Genomic DNA, 19551 nt, shown 5'->3' with positions numbered 1-19551 from the left:
CAGGTGTGCGAGCTCCAGGGAGACTAACGAAGGCACAGGTGCTCTGGTTCTGTCTAAAAGGACCAGCCTGTCTTCAGAGGATCTTTAACTTAAATCTTAACAAATGCCTAGAGCATCACCAGGGACGGAGGATCTATTCCAAACAGGAAATAAAAGGAGAAGAGGCAGGAGGCAGGGCTTGGCACGAGTGAGGAGCAATTAGCTCCGTATAGGAAGCTTCTGAGAGACCTTCTGAGTGGAAAGAAGTAGAGCTGAGGGCGAGGAGAAGACTGGGCTGAGTCCAGGTTATAAAAGGCCTTTCAGGTTAAATGCAGAGATGAGTTTGGGCCAGTGCATAAATGGGAGCTTTCAAAGGATTTTTGAATATTGATGAGGCTTTTGATTTGGAACAACAGAGGAGGGGAACTGGAGAGTGGCAGTTGGGGGGGGGGGGGAGGGGGGGGGGTGGAGGTGGAGGCAGAGAGCACGGGTGGCTCCCATGGCAGAAGTCCAGTGGAGAAGTGCTGGGGGCCTCGGCAAGGCCGTGGTAGCGGACAGAGAAATGGTCACAGTTCTTGACTGCGTACCCCATTTCCTTCCCTAAGAAACATGACCTGACACTGAAGCTGCACACGAATCCTAAGCTTTAAGAAACGGCCTCGAGTCCCAGGCAGCCGAGGGATGGACAAGGGGCTGGGCTAGGCTGCCAGCAGTGCGCCAGCGGCGGGGAAGCTGCGGTCCAGCAGACTCACAGGCCAACGATGAGTTTGGGGCATAAGGAGCAGTGACATGAAGCCCAAGCCGAGGACATATGTATGCATGACAGAGATGACGACAGGCTCATGTTGATATGAAATGTTCAATGATAAAGTAAACCCTAACCGAGGCCATTCAAGTCCAGGGAAGGGAGGGGAAGCAGCATGCTCCTTTACTGAACAGCCATCACAACACGGCCAATGAACATCATATTTCACAACAGAACAACACAAGGCATAATGGCACGAGGGCATCTCCCGCAGTCATCAGAGCAGAGTGCAATGAATATTGTATCGCATAATAAATATATTATCCCTGCAGTAGGAGGTTCAGGGCTACACTGCCTCTCATCTATCACGTTCTCCCTGATTCCGTGAAGGGATTTGGTTAGATGGACATAAAACCCTTCATAACCAACAGGGGAGGATTATTTCACTCATCATGTTCAAAATGATTTGGTGTGGGGAGAGAAAGTATTTTTGTGGAAAATTCATGGGGCCCTCAGAAGCATTTTCCATTGAAGAGGAGTCTAGAGTTCACATTTAACCCGCAGAGGACGGCATGCCGCCTTTCAGGTTTGAGGGTTTTTATTTATAGTTGTCTAAATGGCATAGCAAGTCCTGGCCAAGAGGCTCGGAAGGTGATTCAATGTTACTGAGACTTGGAAGCTCTTTTGCCTTAATAATTACATAGGGATCCTAAGAAATGATAGCGACTAAGAGTGCTGGGAACCAAACCTCATTCCTTGATGCATTCAGACATTTACTGACCACCTACTTGGTGCCAGGCTCAGGGTCAGACCCTGGGGAGGTACAGATTTGCAAGGCACAGCCCTCCAAGAGCCCAGTCAAGTAGAGGAGGAAATACAGAGCATTTAAACAACGATAACACAGTATAGCAAGTGCCCCAAATATGTGCCAGCACAGGAGGCTTTGAGAGACCGGAGGAGGCTGGCTGTGCCTGGGGTGGCGCACGCAGGGACATTGAACTTGTAGAGAATAAGCAAAGGTTGGCAGTCAGGTGGGAAGAAGGGCAGTGAGTGCAAAGGTTTGGAGAAGTGTTTGGGGGACCAGAGGCAGTTCTGGGGGGCTGGGGAGGGAGAATGGGGAGTGCTGGTGGCTGATGAGGGCCAGATCTTGTGAAGGGCCTTGTCGTGTGCTAGAACATGGACTTTGTCCTGCAGGAAATGGGGTCCATTCATGTTGAAGGAATCTTCTTGGCAGTGATGTGGAGGTGACGTGCAGTCCAACCATTCTCCAGAGGAGGCTTTCGGAAGCCTGGCTCAGCTGACTTCTTCCAAGAAGAAGCACCTTTTGGCTGTTCTGGGGCTGGGGAGCCACAGCCAGGTTGCCTGCCAGGCTCCTGTGCCCTGTCAGGATAGAGCTGGGCGCCTGACCTGCCGGCTCTGTTGCTGGTACCCTGGGAAATGGCACTGCCATTACTTCCCTTGGCCACAGCACATAACTTAATAGTGCCCCCTGTCAGGAATGGTTCTCTTTGTGAGAAAGCTTTTTATTGATGTTCAACCTTCATTTTCCCTTTCTTAATATTATCCCATTATGCCAATACTCCATTGTGCCATGCTAAGTAATTCCCTTTCCTCCTTGGCATTTACATCTTCCAAGTATTTATAGACTTATCAAATGCCCCATTTAGTTGTCACTTAGGCAGGCTATACATATTTAGCTTCTTTAATCTGGCCCCATAAGCCAGCCCTTCCATTCTCCTAAATCACTTGAGTTACTCTCCTCCAGGTCCTGTCAATTTGCTTCCAGCCTTTGTATTACAGGGGCTTGGGGAGAAGATGGGGCTGGGAGGGAGGCCTCGCTCTCTCTGTGGGATGAGAGGACAGTATCTGCATAGGGTGGGACTTCTCCCTTAAAGTGCAGACTCCCTAGAAGCAGGCCAGGCCTGCGGAGCGAGGAATCCTGCAACCATTTCAAATCAATACTCTATTCTTAGCTCCTATTATGTGCTAGCTGCATACATGCAACGCATGCACTGAGCTCCTACTATGCGTCAGACACTGGTATAGAACTGAACAAAATGTGGTCCCTGTGGTCTTACAATATATGGTAGCCTCGGAATTTATTCACCTCTCATCGCCCACCCATCCAGTTGTTTCCTTCTCATCTTAATGGTCTCAGAGAAACGATCCCTAAGTGCACGAGAACTCTGACTGACACTTAGTTCCCCGCGTGGACTCCTCTGTCCCATCGGTTCGAGATGCTGCAGAAGTACGGCACTAACGCAGTGCCTGCTTAGGGTTTTCGTTCCGGTGAGACTCTTTGGCACTAAGAGCCTTCTCTTCAGAAGCTGCACTTTCCTTCGCTGTCCCTCCTGGCTGTTTAGTTCCTGTTCTTTGCTCATATGACCTCAACTAAGTGTGCACATGAATGTTGTTCTCCACGGCACCAGTGTTCCAGGTTATGGAGTAGGCTGAGTGGAAAGCTTTAGGCAGTGAGTCTTGGCTCAAGTTTTGGGGAGTCTGGGCTTCAGACTACAGGAGGGAGTAGGTCAGCTGCCTGATCCCGGGGACCAATTCAAGTAAGGTACAGAATTTGCCAGGCTGAGGTGCTGGTATCCTCAAAGAGGTGAAGTAACTATTCCAAGGACACAGGTCGGAAGCACTTAACTGGTATTCCAAGCCGGGTATGTGGGCTGCAAAACCTATCTGCTCTGATTGTTATAAGTAGAAAGTCCTTGCCTGGCTAGCTTCAAACCCAGGAACCAGGAGGTCATGGTTCCATTCACAGTCAGGGCACATGCCTGGGTAGCAGGCTCAATTCCCCAGTAGGGGGTGTGCAGGAGGCAGCTGATCAATAATTCTCTCTCATCGTTGATGTTTCTATCTCTCTCTCCCTCTCCCTTCTTCTCTCTAAAATAAAAATAAAAAAAAACATTTAAAAAAAGTTAAAAAAAAATAAAGTAAAAAGTCCTCAACAAACATGGAGAATTTGCAATTATACAACTTTGAAAGGAGGATAGAATTCCCTCAGTCTAAAAACTCTGCGTCTATATTTTTCTAAGCATGACAAGGGAGATAGTTGGAACATGTAAGATCTCTTTTGGTTGCAAATCATACAAAGCAGGATGAACTCACAGAAGGTCGAGGATTAGGGAACCTGTACCCTGTTCTTCACACAGGGATCAGACAGCCATCCAATGAAGTCTTCCCTTACATACTATAAGTATAAGCTCACACCTGCCCCAAAGGCTACTATTAGTGTTGGTTAAACTTTCCCAGAGTTAAGACAGAAATGAGTATACCAGTAATTCACAGCTCCAGCACACTAATATACTTCGGCAATATTTCACATAGGTTACCCTTCAAGTATGTGAAAACAAGCAATAATTGTAAAATGAATAAATTATGCCATCATTAAACCAATCCTCATTTTATAGTCTTCCATTCTTTCAAGCAATTCAAAGAGCTTCTCGTACCATTCATTCCCAATGCACTCAGAGAAAGAAGGCTGGAGGAACCCTGCCATTTACCTGCTGGACAGGGATGAATGGATAAGAAATGCCAGGAAGGAAGGAAAGGCTAAGGCCCTGGGAAGCCTGGTGTGGTGAAAACTGTGTACGATCTAGAGATAAGAAACCCCGCCTTCTATTCTAGGCACTGGTATTTACTGGCTGTGTGACTGTGGGCAAGTTATTTTGCCTCTCTAAACCTCTGCATACTTCTCCCATACAGGTACTGAGATTAAATTTGTTCATGTACCTATACTCCCAAGTTAAAAAATCTCCATATTGGCCCTACCTACTCACTAGGATAGAGACATTAGGTATGAAGACATTGCAAACATGCAAAGCATCACAGAGTTGATTTTCATTCTTGCCATTGCAAGGTGATGCCTGAGTATGCAGGAAGAATAAGTGTGAAAAAAATCAATTTTGGACCAAGAACCAAATCCACACCATGCCCCCACCCAGTCCAGAGAGTGTTTGTAATCTTGACAATGCTTATCACAGAAACAACTCGGAGGAAGGCAGGATCCATGGATGGGACTATTACCATTAGGAAGACCTGAGTAATCTGGCTGTGATTTCAAAACCAAATCATTTTGTGAGATGAAGTCTTGGGTTGGGATTTCCTGGAAAGGGTACTGCTCACATTTATAAATATGAACAGCAGAGATAAGAACAGAGAGAACATTTGTTCTCCCTGTACCTTGTTCTTCACACAGGGATCAGACGGCCATCCAATGAAGTCTTCCCTTACATACTATAAGTATAAGCAAAAAGGGTTGACTTGAGGACCCCTGGGCCAGCAGAGCAGCCGGGCCTCTGAAGGGCTTAGAACCAGGGAGGAGAAGCTGGCAGGATCTGTCTCCCTCTGGAGCTGCCTGTTGCCCATTGAGAGTCTCAGCGGGCCTGCCTTTCTATATATATATATATTTTTAATATATTTTATTGATTTTTTACAGAGAGGAAGAGAGAGGGATAGAGAGTTAGAAACATTGATGAGAGAGAAACATCGACCAGCTGCCTCCTGCACACCCCCCACTGGGGATGTGCCCGCAACCAAGGTACATGCCCTTGACCGGAATCGAACCTGGGACCCTTGAGTCCGCAGGCCGACGCTCTATCCACTGAGCCAAACCGGTTTCAGCGGGCCTGCCTTTCTCTCTCGCCACAGACTGGCTACTTCTCTGAGCATGTGGCAAGGAACTGGCAGCCCATGGCTCTCGATTTTTCAAGTCTTCAACTCAGGTGAAGATTAGAGGCTGACCAACACTTTATTTTATTTTAATTTTTTATGACCAACACTTTAAATGCCAACTTCTAAATCCAAGGAAGACTAATTGAGGCAGTTTAGACAAGGGTTTATCTCTTGTCCACTCAGTTTCCAAAAAAAGAGGTCCTCAGATTAATCAAGAATATATGGATGAATGACTATTGTGTCTCCCATTGCCTACCCTGCATCCCCACCAATCCTGTTTCTAGTCCATTTAAAAGCAGCACCACAGCATGGTTGAGAGCACAGGTGCTGCTGCTGATTAGCTGCAGGACACTGGGTGAGTTACCTCACTTCTTAGAGCTGCAATTATCATAGTTCGACTATAAAATGGAGATAAATATCTGCCTCACAGAACAGTGGGGCTTAAATAGAAATGTGTGTGTGTGTGTGTGTGTGTGTGTGTGTGTGTGTGTGTGTGTGTAAAGCACTTAGGACACAGGCCTGGCATATGATAATTATCGGTACTCCTTTTTCATCACCGTCATTCACTGTCATAATTCTGTTTGAGTCTCAGGTCGCCCTTCCATAGTGACCTCTTAGGTCCTGGAAACCCTGCAGAAAACGAGGCTTCTGTTACAGGATGGAGGAAGAGTCTAGATCTTCCAGGAGGTGTGCAGGCCCTGCCGCTCTGCAGGGTAAGGTAAGGAAATACTCCTAACCCAGTGTGTTCCGGTTAACATAGTCAGCCTCTGTGTGACACCCATGCAAGTTCAGGACCCTCTGGTGAGCCCTGGACTAGCGTGGGTGTGACTCAAAGATGACCTCAGGCAGCGCCTTCCTCCATCCCCACCTATTACAGAAACGCCGCCTAGAGGAGAAAGACTGCACTAGGATTAAAACTTGGGGGTGCAAATAAAATCCCAGGTGAGTTCTGACTGTGAAATGTGGATGAATGCTGCTATCCGTGCTGTCAGCATAAAAAGGCAGTATCATCCGAGTTGCTTTCTTTTTCTGAGAATTCTTTAAAAATAAAAACCACTGAGAGTCAGCAGACAAAAGTGTCCCTTTAGAACATAAATTGTTAAACATTTCCCCAGAGCTGGTGTCAGTATTTAATCTATGGATTAGCAATTTTCCTTGCAGAGGCTTTAAAAAAGGTAACATTTAGTGAACTTTTTTTTTATCCTTAATTTACAGTGATAGCCAATTATGCCAACCACTATTAATAAAAAGGCTAAAAACCACCTAGCTTGCCATTCGCCATTCTGGTGAGAGTGTTGTAAAGCATGCCTAATTACTCCTGGGCCAAGCCTATTCCAACTCTGCTTTTTCCTTATGAAATGTCCATCTGCTTTACATGAGTGTGAAGGAAAAGGTAAGGCCATTGTTCACTTTTTACAACTCCTTTGATATTCTGAGAGCATTTGCCACGGACTAATAGCAAAACTGACTGTGCTAAACTGTAGATAAAAGAATGATGACAGATTGCAGCCCCTTTAATTCATAAAGAAAAACACTTGGAGCCCCTGGGAATGCCACAGCCAGCCACTGGCACCCAGTGGCTTCAAGCAAAGTCACAAACTACTTCCTATTTTTTAGATTAAACACAAAGGTTAATGGACATGTGATCTATTTATTTCAAATTCCTCTTTTATCAAGAGTGAGCTCTTTTTTTCGCTCCTTGGAAAACATAATTTCCCTCTTCTATAAATATACAAATATAATTGTAAAATGACATCATTCTGTTTTCATTTAATTACTCCTGAAATGCTTTCTAGTTAATATTCATTACGCAAAAGCTAATTTAAAAGAGAAAGAGATGCGACTTATTCAAAAAGATGTACTGTCATTCACAGCAATAGTTATCTAATATACAGAAGTTAATAAAGCAGATTAATCTACAAGTCCCTTTAAGCCATTCTTGAGTTTTGAACAACTGCCTCTTTGACCTTTCACCTTCACGCTGTGCACCAGTAGCAGGTGCCAGCTGTACAGAAATTATGGCTGCGCATTTGAAGGCAAAATCTTTTCTTACTTTGCTTCTGACCAGCAGCTGACCCTGTAGGAGTGATTGTTTCGGTGCCGGCCTAAAGGCTACATAAACCAGGAGCAGATAAACAAAAGGCTACATATACCAGCTGCCTTGCCTAAGGGTACCATCCTAGGCTGACACCTCCACTCCTTCCCCAGCGTTCCAAATCGCTCCTTGTTTGTTTCCATACGTGCATTTCATCCTGGTTATTTTGTGCAAGGGGTGGGCGTAGGAGAAAATCCCCTAAACAACAACAACAAAAACCCATCCCTTCCCTCGAACTTGACTTCTGAGTATTCCATGTCAAACTGTGCCATTATGATGCTAATCTAGGTCTGATTTAGCAACTTTAATAAGAGGCTAAACCCTCTTGTAATTAGATAATAAAATTTTATTATGTATTTTAATATTAAAAGTCTTAAAATCAAACTCTTCAAATTATACACTGGTATAGAACTAAGGTACTTAAATATCATAGCCCCAGAAAATGGGTACCCGAAAAAGCACATTGTGGCTAATTTTTCATTCTCAGAAATGTAAACATGGAATTCCTATGTGGTGGCAGCGAAAGCTCCAACACTCTTAATTATGTGCAGGGAAGAATGAATCTATTCAAGGATGAAGCACACTGTACCATTTCCAGCAACAGCATGAGATGGCTCTGACAGTTATTTCTTGGATACAAATTACACAAGTATAAAAACAATCCCCATAATGATTAAATGCAGTTATGTACATAGGAGAATACCAGTGCAAATGGTAACATATTTAAATGGTTTTCCTTCATTAAAAAAATTATATATGATATTAAACCATCAATCACTGCTGAGGCACAGGAGTTTAAATGTACTGTCACTGGTTGAAATAAATGGCTTGGAGACTGAATTCTGGCTCACTCAATATGGTGTCTTTGCTGTTGCTTAGTCACCCAACTCTCTGCTGGTTTGGGCTACATCTGGTGGATTCCATCCCTTTCAATTAATGAGGCGAGTTACACTATCAATGGATTACATCTTTAAACTGTGCTTGGAGGTAGAAAAATACATATCCTAGTAAACACACACAAAAAACCCCCTCTCTGTTCGGTTAACCATTTGGAACTATATTTGACGTATTTATTTCTTTCTTCACCCATGTTTAAAATGAAATTTTCTTGTGGCATTTCAGCAGGGTAATTATATAGTATATAATGATATTCTACTAGTATACTGATCTTACCTTAGCATTACCATTTAGTTTAGTATGTAGTAAGTAGTCTATGGCCACACCAGATTTGATACCTAAAGTCACCGCCTGCAGATTGCACTTCTGATATCGAATGTTTTGGTTAGTTTTGCAGACAGTCATTGACTATCACCAGGTGCCAGGCTCTGCTAGGTGCGGGGACAAGTATTAAGATAGTGATGATCGCCGAAACCGGTTTGGCTCAGTGGATAGAGCGTCAGCCTTCGGACTCAAGGGTCCCAGGTTCGATTCCGGTCAGGGGCATGTACCTTGGTTGCGGGCACATCCCCAGTAGGGGGTGTGCAAGAGGCAGCTGATCGATGTCTCTCTCATCGATGTTTCTCTCTATCCCTCTCTCTTCCTCTCTGTAAAAAATCAATAAAATATATTTAAAAAAAAAGATAGTGATGATCTTCGGGGAAAACAAAGTATCCTGTAAAGATAGGGTGTTACGGTTATAACACTAATTCGATGATTTATTAATCAAGAATGGCTTTCTATTTTAACTGGATTTTGGGTTTTAAAGTATCATGTTTTGGTTACAGTTGAAATAGTCATTCAACATATAATTCTGTAATAAAAATAAAATCAAAGTGGCAAAAATATGGTTCATAACAAAAGATTTGGACTAAAATCCTCTTTCTACAGATGGATAGACAAATAATTTATAATATCATGGATAAGATGCCATTTAAATGAAAAAGAGTTTTTAATATCATAAACTTTAGTTTTCTAAACTGATCTGTAGTGTGGGTGGTTACAGATTAATCATTCCTATGACTTTTACTCCCTTTTGGACTTTTACTACCTGGCTGTTACATAGACGCTTCTATCCAGCCCTGGTTCTTTTTGATACTCTGAATAATTAAGATTGTATTCTCTCTCTCTCTCTCTCTCTCTCTCTCTCTCTCTCTCTCTCTCTCTCTCTCCCCCCCCCCCCTCCCAAACTGAAGTTTATTTGTGCCTCAAACAAATTTGGTTATTTTGAATATAAGATTTCTGAGAGGTGTTCACTGAGTTTCATTGCCTGTTTATTGCATCCCTTCTGTATACAAAATAACTGCATCCTTTTAAAACAACTAATCAAAAAAGTGTGCCTCCAAAATTATCAAAACATCAGAGAAATAAAAATAGCATTGCAGCAGTGCCACATGAAATGGTGTGAGAAGGACAAGGGTCCCTGCATTGGGAAGTCTCATGGTTTTGAAATTCTCTAGGATTATATAGCCCAGAGATGGAAAAATGGTAACTGGGCATATAGTACTGACCTGCAGAGTACATTGACTTTTAGGGAGAGTAGAAGAGAGAGGGAAAACAGAGAGGAACATCAATGTGAGAGAAACACATCGATTGGTTGCCTCCTGCATGAGCCCTGACCAGGGAGCCTAGGCCAGGGAGGAACCTGCAACCAAGGTACGTGCCCTTGACGGAAATCAAACCCAGGACCCTTTGGTCCGTAGGCCGATGTTCTATCCACTGAGCCAAACTGGCTAGGGCTAGTGGCCTATGTTTTAAAATCTGGATTTCTGGCTTCTCTTGGAGGGGAAATCTCAATATATCTGGCAACACTAAGTCTTACCGTCTTACGGGAAAGCAATTCGCTGGAGCTGTGGACGCTGCCCCCTTTAGACAGGGATGTGTACTCAATTCAGGTTTTTCCCAGGCCACCTCATCCAAGGTTTCTGCTTGGTTCTAAGGCATCTTAGATTGTCAAAGGGAAAGGAGAAGAAGAGGGAGGCTCAGAGGAACCCATGTGTGAGTTTCAGTCTTTGTAATGTGAAAGGATCTAGGAATGACCTTCGATAGAGCTAAAGGTACTCAGTGGTAGAAGCTTTCTTTAGAAAAGAGAAGCTGTCTATAACCAGAAAGAGATGAAAAATGGCATTCTCTACTGATGAATCAGTGGTAAAAATCAGGACGCAGCCTAGGGATGTGCTGGGAATGGGGGCTGGATGCAAAAAACACCAGTTTCCCCAAATTCATTTCACAGCTGCCATATTGATTCCATCCTCGAAAAATCAGGTTAGAGTGAACCTCAGGAGCTACCGCAAAGGCCTTAAAGGACCGTCACAAAGGACCATCATGAGATGTTATACTACCAGACTCTGGTCTTCTCAAGGAGACATGCCTTACTAAATGCTACACCCTCAGTGTCTGGCTACAGAATCAATGATGGGGTCTGGGTGTAACAGAGAGAGGAAGCTGCTAGTCTGCTCGGTGGTGGGAGTCCGGGCTTTCTGTACCAGCTGGCAAAGCAACCTTCCTCTCCCTTGCCCGCTGCCTCTTTGGGTCACTGCCCATCTGTTTCGTCCCGGCTGCAGCACAAAGTTGAGGTATAGGATGACTGCTCTAAATCACTCTACCTTAAGGATGGCCCCGGTGGGACTTACTGGAAGCTCAACTTGCCTCATTGCAAGTGCCTAAGATATACATACTACTTCAGATTTGTCACCCACCAACTATCACTTTGTGGTTAAGCACATGAACTCTGGAGTTAAACAGAGCTAGGCTAAAGTTTTAGTTTTTCCACTTATTGCCTACCTTGGGAAAGTTACCTAATCTCTTTGTGCCTCAGTTTCCTTATCTGTAAAATGGAGATCATGTCATAGAAATACTATGATGACAAAATCAGATTAAATGCTTAAGTAAAGAGCTTAAGCTAGCGCCTGCACACAGTAAGCACTTACATTTTGCCAATATCATTTTTTCCTAGAAATAAATACATAGTATACACAGAGGCTGCTCACAGCAGAATTTGCAAAAAACAACTGCGTCATGACATGTGAGGTCCTATTTTCCACTTTTGCTGTCTAATGACCTATCCCTTGCTTCCTTTAAACCTTTTCAAACCATGCTATCCTGATTGTCTTGTGAATGGCCTGTCAGTGTGTGTTTCTGATATCAATCTACTGCCATATTTTTTATAATAAAGTTGCAAATCAACCAGACTGAGCTAATGGGTCATGTGGAGGGCACACTTTCTATTTAGGGTTCACTAGAATGTCTTTAACAACATTAGAAAATCTGGCTAATTATTTTTTAAGAGGCTAAGAGACATGAATATATTTCATCTGCTTAAGTGTTTCCCACTGTGAGAGTCTTGCTAAGGTTCTATAGGCCAAAATCTCAACATCAGTTAAATATGCGGCTGCACTTTCCCCTACTTACTATTATGGAATGGAATCTTAAGTATGAAAGATGTCTTGTATAGTATGTCAAAATGTTGAGCAATATCGTTTCAATCTAAACACAGAAATGAAAAAAGAGCAGATGATTTCCCTTTTGCTGTAATTCACTTTGGGATGTATGTCATAAAGAGCACTATACAAAAGCAATTTTCATTGATTGACTGACTGATTGAGGAAAGGGTGAATGTTCTTTCAGTTTATGTCCCTACTGAAGTATGATTCTTATAGCTCCTGACAGCTCTTCACAATTTGTAGTTAAATGCCAGGTTAGTGCAAAAAGAGAGGTGGGGGGAGGGCGGAAGGGAGAGATCATAATTAGAACATTTTTTGGTTTTTGGTACTTAAGCCAAATAGTTAAATAGATGTGGGTAAGATAAATTCAAAACTAAATGTTCTAATTCCCCCATTCAATGTATTTAGAGTTTAGAGAATATAATTGCTAAAAAGACCTTGTTAATACCAGGTAAGTCAATTGCAGAATCTAATCAGTAACACTGCTGCTCACACAGTCCTTGTTCTACTTCCGTGGAAGGCACTGCTCTTAGTTTAAACAGAAATTCTAACTTAGAGAAGCTTTCAGCCTCAGTGTTCTATTCTGATTATCTGGAAAGAAATTAGTCACGTCTTTGAAGTGCCCCTATAATTCTATAAAACTCATTCCCTCATTTACCAACTTGGGCAAATCTTCCTTCCACTCTGTGAGATAACTAAATAAATGCTGACCTATGGGTTCTGGATGGAAACACTTAACATGACTAGTGATAAAATGGAAACAATTTCACAGAGAAGTTTGATCTTAACAGATCAGTGCCTACTCACTGTTCCATTGGCCTGTTCTTAAAATTTTAGTTTATCTTTCTAATGACATAAAAACACATAGGGGACTTTTTCTTTTTTAAAAAATATATTTTTATTGATTTCAGAGAAGAAGGGAGAGGGAGAGAGAGGTAGAAACACCAATGATGAGAGAGAATCATTGATCAGCTGCCTCCTGCACATCCCCTACTGGGGATCGAGCCTGCAACCCAGGCATGCACCCTTGACCAGAATCGAACCTGAGACCCTTTGGTCTGCAGGCTGACCTTCTATCCACTTAGCCAAACCAGCTAGGGCAAGGGATTTTTTCTTAATATGTATAAACTGGGTTTTTCTCAATTGTTAAGTCAAAACAATGCTGGTTAGACAATAATTCTTACTTGAAATAGAGCCACTTAATTATAATGCATCTTCAAATGGACTACATTTAATGCTTGCAAAGTTAGATTTGTTTGCAACATATGATAGATGGCTTATTTGGAAAATGTTTTTAAAAACATTGAAGATCTAAAGCCACATAGCAGGTCAAAATAAACACATTTAAGGTGAGAGGCACTTAAAATGTCATTCCCAGGCTGCTGCACACAAATGGAAGGCCTATTAAGATGCTAGAAAACCCTTTAAGTGGGTTCCTGCTTCATTTGCTCTGGAAGCTTCAGGAGATAACTTTTGCAATTTGGAATTGACACTACTCATGCAATTATGCTTCCAGCAATATAGATCCAGGTTGGGGGGAAAAACAACTCAAACTAGTAAATAATTGCAGTATCATTGCATCAGTTTAGTTTAAAGAGCTGACAAACCCTCTCTAAACTCCAAGCACAATTAGTCATTAGGGTCTAGTTTTTCAGCACTGTTAAGCAATTTGTAACCCATTCCTTTTAATAGGGTTAGGCATTACTTAACGGACACAGATGTCTTGAAAACTGAAACCTCCAGTTATAAAGCAGCAACCTTGTTCATTACCTCCTGTGATAGGCAAATCATCTATAAAATCAGCATTTAATGGGCGACCAATGAATAATCAATGGCTCACTTTTCATCTGAGTGTGAAAATGAGAATAATCTAATACAAAGTCCCTCTGGTAAGAGGCTGAACCTTGGGTTCTGCTGCTCTTCAGGGCTGATTTATAAGGTCTTGGGAAGATGATGTAAACAGATGATCAATGGGACCCACCCTTGCTCATAATAACCCCCAACTGGCCCACTCCCTCTTTTCCAAGTCCATCCCTTCAGGCTATGACTCTGTCCAGCTAATTCTTCCCACTCCTCCTGCCTGCTGCTTTTACTCCGGCCATCCGTTCAGTCCAGCCGACTCAGAAGTAATTTTATACGCAGCAGAGAGCGGGTGGAATTGATTTTTCACTCAGTGCTCAGTTCCCATCTGAATAATTATCAATTTTACTGCCTCATAAAGGGAAGAGTCAAAATTTCAAATCAATTCAAAAGAGCTTTTGAGATGACAGAAACTGTGCATAGAATAGAGGTCAAAGTTGTCAGTGACCTAAGGAGATGATGTCAGATAGTACTATGCCCAATAGTTGACATCAGAGGCACTCAAGATGATATAACCTAGTGCTAATGCAAATCATATTTATGCTGACTACCAGATACCAGTCATTAATATTTAAAATGCTATCTGAAAGCCTACATTCCAAATAAATAGAATGTATTCCACTGTTAATAAAGATATATCACTACTTAGTCATACACTATAAAGTAAAGGATTACCAAGTATTATTAACACAGAAATTACTTAAACCAACAAATGCATGGTAATTCTGAGTAAAGACAAACTTGATTGTCTCCACACAACCATGTTACTTGCTCTGCTGTTGGACAGTACTTGTCTAAGGCCACAGCCTACTGATTTTTGCTAAAATTTTCCAACTTAAAAGTTTCTGCCAAAGCTTATAGGACAATATTGTGACCATGGCTGAGTGCTGGCAGGAGGGATTTGGTGGTGCACTTGTTGCCTGCCATGGTGGGGTGGGGTGGGGGCTGGGTCTGATCCCTGGCCAATCCATGGGCATTTATTTTCTCCATTGGCTACAGGCTCTAAGTCTGTGGTTTTCAACCTACTCCTTACAAAACACCTGAGGGCTATGACACACTCCCAATAATGTCAGAGGCTTCTGCAGTTGGGTAGGTAGGGAGTGGGGAGTAGAGGTACACCCAACTCTTTTTTTTAAAAAATATATTTTATTGATTTTTTACAGAGAGGAAGGGAGAGGGATAGAGAGCTAGAAACATCGATGATAGAGAAACATCGACCAGCTGCCTCCTGCACACCCCCTACCGGGGATGTGCCCGCAACCAAGGTATATGCCCTTGACCGGAATCGACCTGGGACCTTTCAGTCCGCAGACCGACGCTCTATCCACTGAGCCAAACCGGTTTCGGCCCAACTCTTGATAGAATGTATATTTTGAAAAGGCAGTCCAATTGAATCTGCAATCTTATCCCCACCAACTAGTCCCTTGAAAACCAAAGGTATAAGCAGCGAGGACTTGGGCTTTTGAGACAAACAGACCTTAGTTGACATTCCACTTTCCAGTTAATCTCTCTGAGCCTCAATGTATTCATCTGTAAAATGGGGATGATGACATCCACATTTCAGGGTTGTTGTGGGAGTCTAAAAGAGAAGACTCCTCTAAAAGTCCTCTTCTCCTATGTCACTCTGTCATCACTATATTAATCAAATTCTCATAGAATTGGTTAGTTACCTGTCTCTGTTCCATCTGACAGGAGCCTTTTTAAGGAGTGAAATTATGTCATATGAGTCTTTCTTAAAAATCCTCACCCAAGGACGTTTTCCCACTGATTTTTAGAGAGAGTGGAAGGGAGGTGGAGAGACAGATAGAAACATCGATGTGAGAGAACACATTGGCTGGTTGCCTCCAACACATGCCCTGACCAGGCCAGGAATTGAGCCTGCAACTGAGGTGCCTGCCCTTGCTCAGAACTGACCCCGAGAGCTGTTAGTCTGAGGGCCGACCCTCTATCCACTGAGCCAAACTTCCAGCCAGGGCTTATGAGTTAATCGCTCTTGTTCCTTGTACATAGAAATTCCTCAATAAATGTGAGTTATCTTCTACTATTTACTGAATCACCAACATGTAATAATTCCAGGGTCATACCAAATAGTTACAGGCCTACACCCCTTTACTTAGTTACACACAATCTTAATTACACCCCTCCCCACCAGGAAAATAACTGGTTAACTGAGACCTCACCACAAATAAAGTTCACATAATTTCATTTAAATATTGGCAAAAATTAACAGCCAGGAAGAAAATCTCTTCTATGGCTGCTGTCGCATCCTATTTCAAGAGTGACATTTTCTATTGATTGCAGGAAACTTCTTTGCTGGTTAATGACCATATTAAAGCATTTACATTTGCAAACCAGACTATAATGAAGATAATTTGGCAAAATAAATAAACTAGAAGCATTATAAAGATATCATTTGCCAAATCTGGTAAAACTGGAAAATATCATAGTGATGGTATTTCCATACAAAAATGTCATTATTTTTTTAAAAAAATATTTCTAGCATGTATATTTCTTTTTATGCATGCTATTACTGTGATTTGCAGAAGTGAGTTTTTAAAAACAATATCAAACTTGGACCAACACATATTAGCCCATCAGAAAATACATTTTACAATAAAGAAATTGTGACTTTATTACTTATTATTAAACTAGAGGCTTGGTGCATGGATTTGTGCACCGGTGGGGTCCCTTGGCCTGGCCTGTGGGGATCAGGCCAAAACCAGCTCTCTGACATCCCCCAAGGGGTCCCGGATTGTGAAAGGGCACAGGCCAGGCCGAGGGACCCCACCGGTGCACGATCGGGGCTGGGGAGGGACTGCAGGAGGGCTTCAGGGCGTGTCTGGCCCCCTCTCGCCCAGTCCCGAGTCTCGCCCAGTCCCAATCGGCCAGATGCCAGCAGCAAGCTAATCTACCAGTCGGAGTGTCTGCCCCCTGGTGGTCAGCGCACGTCATAGCGACTGGCTGAATGGTTGGACACTTAGCATATTAGGCTTTTATTATATCGGATGCTCCTGGTAATGTGACCTATCTGAACTTTGATTTCTCATCTTAAAATGGGAAAAATACCAACCTTGACACAATGAATGGCATGTTTCCAGGGACTGACTGGGAGCCCAGGTAATGGTAGCTTCCCAAAGTATTCACAGGGCAAAGTTATGATGACATTATTCGAGGCTCCAGGAAGAAATCAGAGGTTGACCATTTCTAGCTCTGGCTTTTCCCCTCCCAGGCCTTTGGAAGAACTAGCCTCTTTCTGAATGCTGGCCTCACTGAGGGGAGACTGGGTAGTCCTAAAGCTGGTGCAATATCCTACCTTCAGGGAAAATACCTAGGGAATAACTGGTAAGGAATCTCGGCATGACTAGGTATTCTCAGAGATATTCAGGGGCCAGGGTGGCTTTTAGGAAACTGATTCTTAAGCCAGGTGACTGACCACCAGTTACCTGCTGCAGGACATCCGGGTTCTGCTGCATGAAAAGTAACAGCCTCTGGCCGGCCTGGGTGGCCTCTCTGCAGCGGAGTGGCTTCTTGCCCTCTTTTGCTATGTGCTTGAAGAGGTAGGTGACGATGTAGTCCAAACTGGTACAGCAGCTGGAGGAGACAACTGTATCTGTTCAAATAACGAGAATTCATGCGCATTACTGAAGCGTTTGTTTCATCTGATTCATTACAATGACTCCGTTAAAAAAATCACCTTCTAGTTTCAAAGCATTTTTATCAAACTGTAAATTCCTGAGGGCAGGTATTTGGCCTTGCTCATTCTTTCAACCCACTGTCCACTGTGGGATGTGGCAGAGATACGTGAGGAAGTGCATGAGTCGTGGGTAGAACTGGACAGAATTTCCCACTGGTGATCTTCAAGAGCCTCTGTTCAATTCCGTGACTTTAATAACTATCTACGTGGTGCAAAGTGCTCTGCTTCGGGGGAAACAGCTGATGCCAAAGAGGTTGTGTTTAGTGTCTAAGTCACTGCAGCAGCATGCTATGTGAAATGAGTGCCACCCACTGGGAGGGCTGGGAGGGAGACATCACCGGATGGGCATCAAGGGGAGTGTGGGTAAGGAGGTGGCACCTGAGAGGGGCTTGGCCAAGTTATTCTAGTTAGACACGAGGAAGGGCCTTTTTCCCGTAGAGAGATTAACACCAGGTACATATGTGGTAGAAAGGTATGGATTTTGGAGCCAGACAGCTCTGGTTTCAAATTCCATATTTTTCAACTACTTGTTGTATTGTTACTTTGAAAGAGGCACTTAATCTTTCTCATCATTTGTAAGATGTACTGCGGAGCTGAATGAGAAGAAAATAACTAGTCTCATCCCAACAGCTGGTATTTTTTGAGACTTACTGTGTTAGTTACATGGATTATTACTGTTAATCCTCACACCAGCGTTATAATAGTTGCTATTATTATCTCCATTTACAGGGGAGGACACTGAGGGAATAAGTGACTTGTCCAGTGACACAGAGCTACATGATTGTGGAGCCATAACAGGAAAATAGACAAGGAGGAACTCTGGATCTATGCTCTTACCCACTAAAATTAAGTAGATATTAAGCAAAATTGGGTATTAAGGAAGCTATATGTAAGCATCAGCACCTTCCGAAATCACAAAGGGGACTCAGGCTGCCCTCAAGGTGAAAGGGGAGGGTGTGTTGAGAGAGCAGGGCTTTCAGTCTGAGTGAAAGAATGTGGAGGGGAGTCAGAAAAAGAAGTTTGACAAAGAAGGTTTGTATCTTCCTTGAGGACATCCAATAGTGGGCTGAGACATTTACATTTAATCTGAAAGGCAACAGAGGTGTTATATTTATTATTATTCTTTTTTAAAATGTATTTTTATTGATTTCAGAGAGGAAGGGAGAGGGAGAGAGAGATCGAAACATCAATGATGAAAGAATCATTGATCGGCTGCCTCCTGCACACCCCCATTTGGGGATTAAGCCCGCAACCCGGGCATGTGCCCTTGACTGGAATCGAACCTGGTACCCAAACTGGCCAGGGCAACAGAGGTGTTACTGAAGTTTGTTTTTTTAAGCAAGGAAGTGACAAGATAGAACAACCATTTATTGAGTATCCTTTGTACACCAAAATGATCGTTTCATGAACTTCTAAAAACCACTATGTATATAGTAGGTGTAGTTATTTGTATTTTTCAAATGAGAAAAATGAAGCCCAGAGGTTAAGTAGATTACCCAAAATTCATGGTTTTGATTCAGAGTGTGACACTGTCCTGTTTTTGGCTAATGCTAACATATGGACATGATCCCAGGGAGTTGATGATTAGTGACAGGAACAGCCAGAGAAACAATTGAAAACACTATGGCACTCAGAAAACGGCAACGTGGTGGACTCCAAAGAGTTGACTGGGAAAGTAGGGCTAGAAGCAGCAGATTATCAACTTCCTACGGCAATAATTTCTTACCCCTTTTGTTCACCTCCGAGGTTCTGATACACGTGTGAGCCTGCCACAGATCTGAGGTGAAATATTAGCTGAATTGACTGAAGAATGGATATGCAAAACTAATCTGAGAAAGTTTTTTAGGTCTTGAGATGTGTTTAGTAATAAAACCTACAGTTGATACAACGCTGCCAAGTTTTGAAAAACAAATGTATGTATTTAAGATAGAGCATAACACTGGTAGCTGATGCAGGATCACAGGGGTTGAATGAAAGTCTAAAAGATGGGCATGGACAATAGATTTGGGAACCTGTGGAGCTATAGGCTTTTAAGAAAGAAGCTTTTTTTCCCCTCCTAAAGCTATGGCATTTGATTGATTGATAACTAATTAACTGTTTATCTCTCCCCACCAACTGG

The 19551-nt window shown here is 42.9% G+C and overlaps 1 protein-coding gene across 1 annotated transcript in view; it reads right to left on the bottom strand.

The window, feature by feature from the left end:
* Window positions 1-19551, bottom strand: part of RANBP17 (RAN binding protein 17) — a 233284-nt gene that overhangs the window by 9652 nt on the left and 204081 nt on the right. Inside the window, exon 25 of the mRNA XM_008147617.3 lies at window positions 17182-17348. Coding sequence (XP_008145839.1) covers window positions 17182-17348 — 167 coding nt within the window. The remainder of the gene's footprint in view (window positions 1-17181; window positions 17349-19551) is intronic.

This window comes from Eptesicus fuscus, chromosome 6 (assembly GCF_027574615.1).
Source record: "Eptesicus fuscus isolate TK198812 chromosome 6, DD_ASM_mEF_20220401, whole genome shotgun sequence".
Classification (NCBI taxonomy): domain Eukaryota; kingdom Metazoa; phylum Chordata; class Mammalia; order Chiroptera; family Vespertilionidae; genus Eptesicus; species Eptesicus fuscus.
The sequence above is the reverse complement of the archived record's forward strand: the minus strand, read 5'-3'. Positions and strand labels throughout refer to the sequence as shown.